This window comes from Brachyistius frenatus, unplaced genomic scaffold (genome assembly GCF_029030835.1).
Source record: "Brachyistius frenatus isolate BFR_SWC_R1_liver_20210118 unplaced genomic scaffold, ASM2903083v1 Contig_359, whole genome shotgun sequence".
NCBI classification, from domain to species: domain Eukaryota; kingdom Metazoa; phylum Chordata; class Actinopteri; family Embiotocidae; genus Brachyistius; species Brachyistius frenatus.
In genome coordinates this window covers 23,681-37,500 of record NW_027210958.1, presented here as the reverse complement: position 1 = coordinate 37,500, position 13,820 = coordinate 23,681, and the positions used below count along the sequence as shown (strand labels likewise).

At 41.5% G+C, this 13,820-nt stretch overlaps 1 protein-coding gene across 4 annotated transcripts in view; it reads left to right on the top strand.

Moving 5' to 3' along the window:
• The window catches only part of LOC138636170 (AMP deaminase 2-like), a 30,404-nt gene that overhangs the window by 3 nt on the left and 16,581 nt on the right, over window positions 1–13,820 (top strand). The window contains exons 1-2 of one of the 4 annotated variants that reach the window (XM_069724045.1): window positions 1–100; window positions 254–312. The exon at window positions 1–100 is cut by the window's left edge and continues 3 nt beyond it. In XM_069724045.1, coding sequence (XP_069580146.1) covers window positions 303–312 — 10 coding nt within the window. In that variant the 5' untranslated portion in view covers window positions 1–100; window positions 254–302. Of the gene's footprint in view, window positions 101–253; window positions 313–2,962; window positions 3,460–11,332; window positions 11,437–11,702; window positions 11,708–13,820 lie in introns of those variants that run through there. The other 3 variants (XM_069724044.1, XM_069724047.1, XM_069724048.1) reach the window with 3 other exon arrangements.

Below are 13,820 nucleotides of genomic sequence, written 5' to 3'. Positions count from 1 at the left end.
GTCGAACTGAGGTGGAAGTTATATCTGCTAACCGTTCACGTTAACGTTCATTTTTACCGGGTCGGTCCGTTACTTCCGGTTCAACAGGTGAAGAAAACAGGTAGTGAAGGTTTGGTGACGTCACGGTGGACAGCTAACTAATTTAACTAAAGCTAAATATTTATGTTAGCCGGTTTAGCTGATAGTTTACAAGCTGTTTATGTCGTATAATATATCTTCATGTTAACACACCGGAGTGTTGTTTTGTCTTCAGGACATCTGTCTCTTCGTGTCCACTTGTGTCCCTGCTTGTGTCCTCAACAATGTCCGGTGGTAAGTTAACTAGCAGTGACACACACATTCAACACAAGTACCTAGTTATGGTCAATATCACATAAAACACAATATAATAATGTTATTTATTCATAATTCTGGACCTTCATGTAGCTCAAACCTCTTTTAAATATACTGTTTGTAATTTAAAGTATTCATCTCATTTGCTGCAATTAAAGTCTGAATACTCCACCGGAAGTCAAAGTCCTGGATATGTCTTCAGTGTCTCTAAACTGGATAACTTTAGGCATCTTTAAACCTCTAATTTCCAAAAACAGTTGCATACAATCAAGAATCCCAAATCTTGTTTAAAAAAACCCAACTTATTTTGCAGTTGCAGTCTTTGCAGTTATTCCAGTGATTAGTAGAAGCAGTGGTATTCATGAGAACATGTTGAGACGGTGCTAAAATAAATACAGATTCGGCTTTTGCAATGTGTATGATCTGATTAGAAAACATAATGCTGTGTTCAGTTGGGTTTTACATTCCTCTGCACTTTGACCAGGACGCTGGTGGAAACAGAGCAGACTCTTTTTTTCTTTTTTTTTCCTGCATGGCCTCTGCAAACAAAATGCTGAAGTTCACAAGCTTTGCTCTGAAGGAGTGAAAAAAAAAAAAGACAGAACGGTCCCAGCGACTCTTTATTCCCAGGAGGGTGAGCAGACAAGAAGCTCAGCGAGCACCAGAAGGAACTAAAGAGGATCTCTGAGGTGGTCTCTGCTGCCTGGTAAGACCTCGTGCATGGTCTGCTTTTAGCAGAATGTGCATGTCATTCCTTTAAGGATCTTTTTTTTCCTTCACACTGAAGTAGGTTCCAGTGTTTCAGCCTGCGCTGCTGCTACTGCACCAGATGGTGAACATTCAGAAACTGGGTCAGATTTCAGAAAAGCCCAGAGACTCCGTCAAACCACATATTGTTTGTGAATCTTGGCAAAAGATCAACAATTACATCTTCCACCTGGAATGTAAACCGCTGAACGAATCCTCTTTAGACTTGTTATAGGGAAGATCCTTTCATAGAACTATAGTTGTTTTATTGTTGCAGGTACGAGTTGTGTGATTATAATCTTCATAACACATTTATAGACGGTTTTATCTTTATAGGTCAGTTTGAGTGTTTGTGGGGACACTTGTTTTCCTGAATATCTGATCACTTCATCTGTATTGTAACTCCAGAGTTTATTGTGACTTATAGTCTGATCCTGAAGCTGTGATGTCATTTCAGTGTTTGCTTTGGTAGAATTAGGATTATTATCACAGGAAGTCAGCACATGTTACTATTTGTAAGGTAGTTATTAAAAAAAACAATTACATTTAAAAAAAATTACTGCAAAAGACTCACCTAAAAATCCACAAAGAACAATTTATGAGAAAATCCACCACAAAATCAAACTTTTTTAATTTTTTTTATCAAAACAATCACAAATAAACTCCTGGAGGGACTGATTTCCTTCATGCTGTGCGATCCTTGTTCAGTGTGCTCTGTCCTGTGTTGTAAACACTCAAGGAAGTGATCGCCTATCAAAACATGAAGAAGTCTTTTCTTACTGCAGTGTCTGATTTGGTAAATCGAGGCTGCATGAACAGCAGTTGTTTTTTTTTTTAAATTAACTGCATGACATTTTTAAACCACTGGATGGAGATCTTTACTCTTTTATTTCGGTCGGTCTGAATACTAATCTTCTGTCCTCAGTAATGCAGTATTTGAAAGTATGTGCAGTATTTTGAAGTATTTTTGTCTCGGGCAGTATCTTATCTTTTTTTTCAGGCTGAATCCAAATATGGTTGAGAATCTCTCAGTTTTTATTGCTGCAGTATCCTCATGGAAAGAAAAGTGAAGTCCCTCTACTGTGGCAGACAACTGCTGGAAACTAGAAATATAGACAAAAATCACACTTTTATTTTTTTGAAGTAAGTTTCTACATTTTTAAAGTGTAACAGCAGCCCTATTTAAATAGAAGTAATGTTCAATTTGTCGTTTTAAAACCATTCCTGATACAAAAACTTCAGAGTAAAAAGCATGAAAAGGTTCACCTCTCTTAGTTTGTGGGACCAAAAAACTGTTTAAATTTTGCTGGCCGGTGTATTTAATCCAAAATTATTTCACAGAGCCAAAAAGCGCATCAGTATTAAAAGCTGGATTAGAGCTGACATCATCACATGGAACAGTGCTCATGTACTGACTTTATATTTACTGCTGTGATGAACAACCGTTTTAAGACTTTCAGAGTCTGAACTCTTTAGTTTACTCTTCAGTGACGAGTCTGTCGACAACATGAAGCAGATTAAAGATGATTTTAGTGTCTGTTTGTTCCTCCTGCACTCACATGAAGAGCGTGATAAGTTGTCGTTGTGCTCCTGAACGTCATGAGAGAGAAAGTTGAACTGGTACGGTCCCTGTCATCGTGATATGACCGGACCTCGCTGGGCATCGGTGAGACGGGACGGTGCTGTGTGTCTTCTGTGTCCCTCTGAATCTTCCAGTAAAACAGACTGAGTTCAGCAGTCAGCTGGTTTCTGTCCCTCCTGTAGTCTTTTCCACTGACTTGCTGTCCCTCTTGGCTGCAGAGACTCTCCGTCCTCATATCTCGTGTATCTAACTGCTATTTTTAGACGAGTGGAAAAACTTTTGTCCTTCGGTCGCCTCGGCTCGCGGCTTCTGCCTGTCATGTTTTAGCCTCACTCTTTGATTTGCGATGCCCTCCTCTGTGGCTGTTTTTCACTGCGTCGGCTACAGGAAGCTCCTTCCCTGGTTGCTAGGGCAACCGAGGAGGATGGCCCCCAGCGGGAGCCGGGGAAGCCTTGGGCTGCCTTTGAGCTCGTCGCTGTGCAGCGCGCCCGCTGACCCGCTGCTGGCTGTGAGGAGGAGGAGGAGGAGCCAACTCTGCAGAGGAGCTGCTCCCGGCCCAGTATGGGTCCCGCCAGCTCACTGCCCCACCATGAGACGCAGCTCCAGCGGTCGAGCCAGCGCTCCCCTCTCCCTCTGCTGGCCACGCCACAGCGCTGACTCCACTAACAGCAGGAGTACAGGCAGCAAGATGTCATCCTCTTCCTCCTCCAACAACAACAACAACGATGGACAAGGGAAGCAGAAACTCCGATCCCCATTTCACAAGAGGGGGAGTCTGCAGAGCACCACCAGCCCCGGTGAGTGTGGGTGGAGGGGGGTCCCGTAGACAGAGGGGGGACTCTGACAAGATGCTTGTTCATCACTGTTTAAGAATTGCTCTCTGGAGCAGAAGGAGTTGACAGATGTGGAGATCACTGCAACTCTCTTCAGTTTGATTCCTGTGTTGAAGGTTTGGTGGTTTGAGTTCTGTTGGATCTGCAGCCTTCAGCTGCATCCTCCTCTGATGCACGTCTGCTTTTAGAACCACACTGGGGCTGAAATCCACTTCCTCTTTTGATAAGTTAATCAGTTTTTTTGTGTGTTAGATTCATAAAAAAAAATATCAGCTCTTACACAATGCATGTTTCTAGAGTCCAAAGAACAGTTAAAACCCTGCGGGGTTGAAAACAGGAAGCCGCTGCAGAGACTGTTATTGTTGGTGCATGAATCAATTTAATTACCTGGAAGGATCGATCAGTTTTTTAGAATTGCTGTTGATTAGATTTGTCAATCGAGTCTTTAATTAATCATCAAACCTGAATTACTGCAACTAGCTGCACTTTAATAAAGTGAAAGTTATTTATTTAAAAATAAACAACAAATGTAAAATAATACATCTATTGTAAAACATATACACCTTATTTTGTGGATCTGACTGTTATAACTGTGGAGCCTTGATTTTTTTTTTTTCTTTTAAATTAGACACAAATAGACACATGGCCAGTTGTTGTATTGATTATTGGTTCTGTTGACATGCAGTTAAATTTCATATCTATTATAATATTTTGCCAACTTTTAGTTAACGTGTGAATTTCATGCTGTTTGCTGCCGTCTGATGATCTGATGCTGAAAACACTGAAACATAGAAGTCATTTTTAAACACTGTTGGTTGATTTCTCCATGTTTAGCGCTGACAGGATGATGATTGATTGGTGGGAGATGATAAAGTGCTGCAGGGCCGTTGAAGGCCTCTTTTCCCTCCTGTACAGTTCGAGCTTTGGTTTATCAGAGCTCTGCTGGCTGCTGCTTGTTCTTATCTCATCAGGCAGGTTCAGAAGGAGCGGTTCGTCTCCAGCTCTCGCAGCATGTTGTTTCATCCTCGTTATGAGTTTCAGTGATATTTAACTGTAACTGGCTTTTTATCGAGTCTCTGAGGATATTTGGAAAATGCAGTTTCCAAACGCTGTCATAAATGCTTATTTATCAAAAGTTTGATCATTATTTTGCCAGTATTATAACCGGTCTTCAGATATAATTCCATCAGTAGGATATTTTCTATTTGACATATCCTTGCTGATATTTTTTGACATGCTTACACATTCATATTTAGGTTTTCCAGGCCTGCATGTGGTGGATTTCTCTGAGTTTCAGTAGCATCAGTTCACAGCATGTGCTTGGTTGTGATGAACTTTTAAGATGACAGGTTACAGGCCAAATCATGAAAGTTTGACCTGTAATTCATCTGAGAGCGACTACATGTTGGTATTGATTATATTTGGAGGCTCCGTCCTCAGCGAGCAGACGTTGAGCGTTTGGAGGGATGCAGCAGCAGATCTCCAGCAGTAACTCACGCTGACACACACCGCGCAGTATTTGCTGAGGAAGCCTGTCTTTGCTGCAGTAATAAATAACTTAGAGGTCTCTCCATCCATGCAGTCATTTAAGTCCTCTCAATTAGCCGCTTGGCTGAGCCGCCTGCACTCCCAGTCTGTTGTGAGAGCCACATGTAGGCGACCCGTTCTGGTGCCTCCATCAGAACACACAAAGTACTGCTGTAAAAAAAAAATCTGTTGTAGAGTTTAAACCACATCGTGATGCTGCTGTTTCTTCTTCTGCGTTGTTCCAACTTCTTTCTCTGCAGGACATATTTGAAACGGCTCCCTGTGTGTTTGCATTGATTTTCCGGTTGAAACATTGATCAGTCGGTTGTATTTCTCAGCTGCAGGAGTCTCAGCCTGCCTGCGGGCCGCCGCCTGCCTCCCTCCGGACCTTCACTGCATCACATAAAGCAGAATATGTAATGTGGTAGCTTTGCAGCTGGAGTCGTGTGACGTGATGTATGGAGGTTATTAAAGTATCTCCCAGAGAGGTGGAGGGGATTCCTCTCTGCAGCTCTGACACGGACGTTCTGCTGGATCTTTCCTTCAGGAGGGGCAGCGGTCCCGATTGAAGGGAAACACTGGATTTTATTAGTTAAATCTGATATTACAATGATTTATTTGACACTTTTCAAACCAGTTTGGACACACAGGAGTTGTGTGTTCTGTAGTAGACATGAAAACATAAAGAAATGCATGCAGAACAAAAAACATGCACATGCTGTTGAATTGAAGCTGTTGTCATAGAAAATATGTGTGTTGAGTATCAGTTTGTTGTTGTGAAGCTGAGTCAGCTGGTTTGGGTGGAGCTCAGCTATGTGAATAGATGTTACTAATTATGAGGAGCTGTCAGACCTCTGCTCTACTGAATATGATGTCATCTATGCTACTAAGTGATGTATAAAGGAGGCACCACAAAACAAACACTGAATCATCATTTGGATTCTAGTCCATGTAAACTGTCAGCTCCACGTTAATCTGTGTGATTCTTTACATCCTGCTGCACTCGACTGGTCTCAGCTCTCCCTGCACCCCTGCAGCACCCCCCCCCCCCCACACACACACCCTTTTCTGGTGCATTATTAATCAGATATACTGTTCCTGTCACGGCCCGTCTGTCTTCAGTTTATTGTGTATCTGGTAACTCGTCCTGTCATGTGATCTCTATTCTGTTCATTACACCCCTCCCTGAATCATTAGCACATCTACATGGTGTCGCCTTGTGGACTTTAACTTGACGTGTACGCACACACACGCACACGCGCACACACACACACACACACACACACACACACACACACACACACACACACACACACACACACACACACACACACACACACACACACACACACACACACACACACACACATACACACACACGTTGGCCCTGGAGAGGACTGAAACATGTGACAAACGAATACTGAGTTTCCAGAACTTCACATCTGTAGTTGTTACAGTAGATTTGATCTGATCTTCACAACTGAGAGACAAAGCAGCACTTCTGTGTCACTGCTCAATTATGTATTATTTGATTTTTATTGTTAAACTGTGAAATTTAAACCATTGTTGGAACCATCGAGGACACATTTCAGACTATGAAATACTTAAATAAAATATACTTTATTAATCCCACAGTGGGGACATTTAGTCATCACAGCAGCTCAGATACAGATAGCAAAGATAAATACTAAGAAAAAAAATACAAATACACAGAATAGAAATAGAATAGAATAGAAATAGTTTTAGAAAATGGAAAACAAAATAATGATGAATGTACAAATATATATATAATTAAAAACACTAAATAACCCTTTTACCTTTACTGTGACATGTTGTGAAAGACATAAACAGAATATTATTGCACTTAGGTCAAACAAGTGTATATAGTGACATTTCACGACAGTGATATGGCTCTGCTTTATGATGCGAGTAATAAATGTATAGATATGCAGTACAATTAAATAAGAATATATTTATCTATGTGCATAGGGTATACATAGAGTATAGAATAAATGTACAAAAAATATATATAGTATAAAATGTAAAAGAGATTATAATATTTTATATATAGTATGTAGTGACTATGTATTTATAAGTAGTAAAAATATGCTATTTATTACAACATCTATTATGTATATGAGTAGCCTACTTGACCAGGTCCATGTATAAATGGGGATTTTTTTTTCTTTTCTTTTCTATTTATTATTTATATTTAGCAGTACATTTTAATATCACATTTATCCTGGATATACCTGCACTACTCCATCACACCACTAGAGGGTGACGGTGCTGCAAGAAATGTTTTGTAGATTCGGTCCATTAGTTCCAGAGCTTTCTTCTGCTATGAATAGCTCTGGGTCTTCCCATGTAACAGCGGGAGGGCTTCTGGAGAGATCGGAGGCCTTGACCGGAGCTCTGGTTGTTTAAGACCACCAGATATTAGAAACATCACAATATCCGTAGAAACAGAAACACAGCAGCAGGACTCAACATGATGTTTGACTGAGCGGTCTGCAGGACGACAGTCAGCTCTTACTCACATAGTTAGGATGGGTTGTGTTTCAGCGCTGAGGTACAGTTAAGCTGTCTGTCTTTGGTCGGTCTCGGCTCCCAGCAGGACTCCTAACGAAGACCCGCTTTCATCTAATCCTCCTCTGATCACAGACGGACCGCCGTCGGCTCGTATTCGCTCCCTCGCTGACTTATTGTCTCGTGACCTCTGAGTCTTTGAACCGCTCGCCTCTGTTCGTCTCACTTTCAGCAGGAATACATGCTCACACTGATGTGATGTGTAGAGATGCAAACATGCAGCCGTCCAGAAGTCCTCACGGAAGTTATCTTGAAATATTCTTTATTATTTGATATCAGGAGATTCTTTCTGTTGTTGTGTTTGAATCTGGACATTCTTATGTATCACAGACTGTTTATAAAAGAGTTCGTAGCTTCAGGTCTGTAAAATGGTTCCGATCCAGAAGTGTCTTCAGCTGCAATACCAGCGAGCGCCACTAGAGGTCGGCTCCAAAAAGCCTCCGGCTCCATAGACTCCCATTCAACTTCTCTCATCAAATCCAAAGTGAATAAAATGTGTCCATCAGTTATCTCGGTGTTGTTAGCTAAAGTCACTCCTTCTTAGTTTTCTGGAGGTCCATCTGAAAATAATCCCTCATTCATTAGAAAAGAAGATTCAAGAAGACCTGTTTTTGGGGGCGTGTCTGTTTGATTGACAGGCCTGTGGTGCAGTCAGGTTACAGCTATTGGTGGGCGGGACGTAGTATCGTCAGGTTTCCAATCAAATCGGTCAGATTCACCTCTGGCTCCTCCCCCAGCTCGTCCAAATATGGTCACTTCCTGCTCCAAACCGCTCCGAATTAGCAAGATGGTGACGGACAGAATCTGAACTGGAGGATTCATAACGTTCACAAACCAACGATGACATCACTGATGGTTGATGACATCACTGATGGATGATGACATCACTGATGGTTGATGGTTGTGTGAACAACACTGAAGTGTTCTCTATAGTTTGAGATCATTTTTTTAGGTCTAGAGCAGGCTTTTTTTTTTTTTAAACTATTTCTTGACTTTACACAGAATAAATCATAACTTGATTCAGTGATAAATAATAAACATGATATCAGTCACTGAAAGCTCACAGTGTCGTCCTGAATTTAATCTTAAAACAAACTTTGTAGCATCTTTAAATCTGTTCTGACAAACAAACAAACAAACAAACAAACAAACAAACAGACAGGACATCACAGCTGGAGCTGTGAGTCCTGACAGACGAGTGTGTGTTTGTGTGTGTCCTTTTATTGTCTGTGCTGTTGATCCTCGACACACCGACCTCTTGACGTCCGAGCGCGCTCAGTTCAGTGTTTCACATGTCGACGGTGACAAAGTGTTCCTCTGACTGTCCTCAGATCTGCTGAGAGCTGCACTCACAGAGGTGACAGGAAGTCTGTGTGGATAATCGGAGGGTTTAAAGGAGCGATGTCAACACATGTTGGTGTGTGTGTGTGCGACTGTCGGTGTGTACATCTACCAGTGTTCATACCGTATGTTTTGTGTCTCCGTGGAGGACTTATTGTTGTGAGAACATTTCTGATGGAGAGAAATTCACAGCCTGAGTCTGAATGGTGGGAAGAAGTTTTATTTTGAAAGTCTGACCTTGTTTAGTCACATGGGGATTTTTGTGCAGAATTACAGATTTGGTTTGTTTGACAAAGGTCTCTTAATAATGTCAGCTGTTGTGTGAAAGAGGGTGAAACATGGTGCAAGGTGTTGTTGACCGTTGGTCTCCTGGGAAAAAGATGTTTAACACAAAGGAAGTGAAGGCAGAAAACAAACCTCAGTGTTTTAGAGAAAACAGGTGGACATAAACACTTTCATCTGATTTTATTGCAGTAAATGAGTCCATCAGTGTCAGAACACGACGTCGTTCCCTCCGTACAGTCGCAGAACGGAGAGTCAAAGAAAATATCTGCAACGAGTTGGTACAAGTTCAGAGGAATAAAATGTGAGAAACGCCCAGCAGCTGTAAAGGAAAGGTTACAGATCACATTAATCTATCATGAGCTGCTGCTTCCACCCAAAACCCTCCAAAACATCTATTTTAACATGATTGAACTTCCTCCATCCGTCGCTGCTTTTAGTGGCGAGTTAAACAGGACAGCTGCAAAAAAACCAAGTGATGTCATTGTTACATAAATAAATATACAGTTGTAGACTTTGCTTCATTCGTCATATTGTTTAATTATCTGGTGTTTATTCATCTCTGCTTGAAGCTGCATTACAACACACCTGAATCTGTAGTCAGGTTGCATTGTGGGTAATATAGCTGTCAAGGTTTTATCCTCCAGATTAAAATCTGCCATGAAGCGTGAGAACAGACTGAAGATCAGTTCATCACTCAGACTTCAGGAGCGATATGCTTTCAAACATCGTAGTTTCATATTCTTGTTTATTCACTGTGTAATAATTGTAACAATTTTATTTATCATTAGTGCATATTTGAGTCTTTTTAGGTCAAAATTAGAGAAGAATTAAATGTGACAAATGTTTGAAGTATCAGTATGACTGAAGTTTTAAGCACATATTTGTTTAAAGGATGTCCTGTGTTGCTTGATATGAATAATAATAAACTTTATTTATAAAACACTTTTCATGAATTAAATGCGGTGTTTTACATAAAAACATATATAAAGAACATAAAAACATGAAAATGTAATTCAAGAACAGGAGAAAAAATAAGAACAGATGAACTTAAATACAAAGTAACGCATTAATAAAATAAAATCTAGATAAAATATCGTTTTTCTTGTAACAAAAAGTTTCAAATAGATTTTCTGTGGTGTCGTCAAGCCTGAGCTGAGCTGCAGAGGTCGTGACCTTCAGTACACAGCAGAGAGGAAACATCGCTGAGCTCATCAGTTCAGGCTCATCAGGGCATCAGCTGCACATCAGCAGCACCGACAGGTTGGGAGGCTTTTTAAAATGCTGTCGGTCATGAGGAGGAGATGATTGTGTTTTTATTGGCTCGGAACGGAAAGTTTCTCCTGCTGTTAGAATTCATTTCAAATACGTTTTTATTCTTAATATAAAGAGCTATAAATGTGAAGCGCAGTTCATCTCGGTCATCGGTTCAGTTCGGTCATCTCTTCATGAGTCTGAGCAGCTATTTGAACGTGAGATGACACAATAATGAGGATCTGTCCAGCAGTCGGTGTCGCTCATGTTCATGTTTTGTGTTCTTCTATTTCTTTGATTTCATCTGTGAAGTTTGTTGATGTTCTTTGTTTAAAAAAAATGAACTAATAGTTGTAGCTCAGTGGAACAAACAGTCCGTCCTGGTCATGTGACAGAGAGGAAGGAAGCAGCCTGCTGTGGCGTCATGTGATCAGTGGAAACGGGGCATGCAGCATGTAGATGAGCTGACTTACATGTGAAGTACACGCAGTCCTACAGACATCCATTTTACTGCTTTACGAGAAAGAAAAAAATAATCAAAGTTCAGAGTTTAAAGTGATGAAATGATGATGAAAGTTTATTTCAGCTGCCTGAATGAGAAAATATAAAAAAATATAAAAATCTGACTGAAAGTCATCAGTCAGTCAGAGAGTTGAGCTGTTCATAAATAAGAGGTGGGAGAGGTGGAGAGGAAGTGGGAGGAGCCACTTATCCAGGGCCTCCTCCATTTTACTGCACAATAGAGCATGGAGTGGTACCCCCCCCCCCCTTCCCCTTTTCTGCCACGTGGTATAGTCCAGCCCAGTATTTAAATCCGGGAGCTTGGAGGCTGCACTGGAAAACCGGTGCGATCCAGGAAGCAGCTGAAGCTCTGGAAATAAAAAGAACTGCTTCAGCAGCAGAGTGGAGGAGGCGGCAGCTCCAGCAGGACGAACCAGAGCAGGGGAGGTGTGTGTCTGTGTGTGTGTGTGTGTGTGTGTGTGTGTGTGTGTGTGTGTGTGTGTGTGTGTGTGTGTGTGTGTGTGTGTCGCCGTGTTCAGCAGAGAGTCTGTTCTGCCTCGCTGTCCTCTCCGTCTGCTGTCAGTACTGTACCAGCGGGGGAGGGTGCAGCAGCCGTCCCAGGCCTAGTTACATGTCCCAGCATCCCGCAGGAGCTCAGACAAGGCCACCGCGACCGGACCGGAGGCTGTGAGACAGGACAGGACAGGGGGACACGGAGGTACTGCAACACATCACCAGTCTCTAAGAGGACATCATACTGTAGAGCTGCTGCTTGTGAACACTGAATACTGGAAGTTTGAGCCGGTCTGTGTCGCTCATCTCCTATAAAATCCTGCACGAGGAGGCTCACGGTGACGGAGGAGGTGGAGATATAAACATGTGAGATGAGGACGCATGAAGCCGGTTTTTGTGAGTTGTCATGTGTTGGTTAGTTTCGTGCAGTGCGTGTCTGTTGCAGTAGGTGAATAAGTGGGCCATGTGGTCCCTGCTGCTGTTTGCTTCTCACAGCTCAGAGTGATGCAGCGCTGCCAAAGGCCCCCCAAGAGTAACCAAAAAAACATGTGCAGCAGAGAGGCGGGTTACAGCTGATCAACACACAGCTGGGAGAGAAAACACATATGTGGATATGATATTCCATCTTCTCAGAGTTGTGTCCACCTGAACTCTGACCATCCTCATGTTTATAAGGGCAGAGTTTTAATGACAGCAGCTGCCATCTGTGTTGTGTGATGGAGATGACGGAGGATGTGCGTCTCCTCTTGAAGCCTGTTTATGTCGGACAGTGGTGAAATGTTCACTATATTCAGTTGTTTTATATATATGTATATATATGAAATGTTTGGAGAGTGCCTGAGTCGCTGGCAGATTTCATCAGCCGTGTTTGTTCCCGTCTGAGTTGTGATGAAATATTTTACAGATGAAGACCCGAAGTGGAGGTTTATTCTCATCTGTGGTTGCTAAGGAACATCAGCGTTATCCGTCATCAAGCTGCATCTCAGAGAAATCAAGGAAAAATCTGCAAAGAAACACAAAAGTTTCTGAATACACAGAAGACTCAAACAGAAATACACGAGATTCCCATGATGCACTGCTGCTGCGTGACATCCCGTTTTTTCTGTCCGCTTTGTGACATGACTGCCGATGTATGTCGACAGACTTTATTTAATGAATTTGTCTCATTGATTATTGTTGTGGTTGGATGCACACCAGCTGATTGTGTTGGAGTTTACATGTCTGAATAAGCTGTACTCAAATATAAAGGGCTGGGCTATATGTCAATAATAATATAATAATAATGCTAATACATTATTGACCTACAAGCTTCTGTAGTCAAAGTTAATAATAGAAAACAAACTTTTTCATAGATATTATGTTTTATTGAAGTTCTTTTGACACGTATGAAGTCTGGTCATACAATGTGCACAATTTTAACACAGTTTGAACATGAGTTTATTAATTTTGTGATATACAGGTTTCTAAAAACCTTTATTTCTATTCACATTTTTTTGTAGTTTATATAATTTTAAATAAAATTGACATTAACGGTATAGTGGATCGGAGAGAGGACATTAACGGTGTAGTGGATCAGAGAGGACATTAACGGTGTAGTGGATCAGAGAGGACATTAACGGTGTAGTGGATCAGAGAGGACATTAACGGTGTAGTGGATCAGAGAGGACATTAACGGTGTAGTGGATCAGAGAGAGGACATTAACGGTGTAGTGGATCAGAGAGGACATTAACGGTGTAGTGGATCAGAGAGGACATTAACGGTGTAGTGGATCAGAGAGGACATTAACGGTGTAGTGGATCAGAGAGAGGTGTACAGAGAGGACATTAACGGTGTAGTGGATCAGAGAGGACATTAACGGTGTAGTGGATCAGAGAGGACATTAACGGTGTAGTGGATCAGAGAGGACATTAACGGTGTAGTGGATCAGAGAGGACATTAACGGTGTAGTGGATCAGAGAGGACATTAACGGTGTAGTGGATCAGAGAGAGGACATTAATGGAGACCTGTGTGAGCATTAAAACACTGTTAGAACCAACCATCAAACACACCTGTGCAGGTGTCCAGACATTAAATAACCAAAGCAGATTTAATCTGCTGCCATTATTAACAGAGGAAACAAACAGTGCATGTTTCTCAACATCGACCTTTACTAGTAAATTAAAGATAAAAGCTTTGAAAAGAGATTTATTATCGTTGCAACTGAACAAATGTGCATATTCTGCAAATCAGGAAACAGATCTGGAGCCAGCAGATCTGATGGGGAGGTTTTGGTTTGGTGGTTGTGGGTTTATGTGATGTTGGTTTCACACAAAGTCA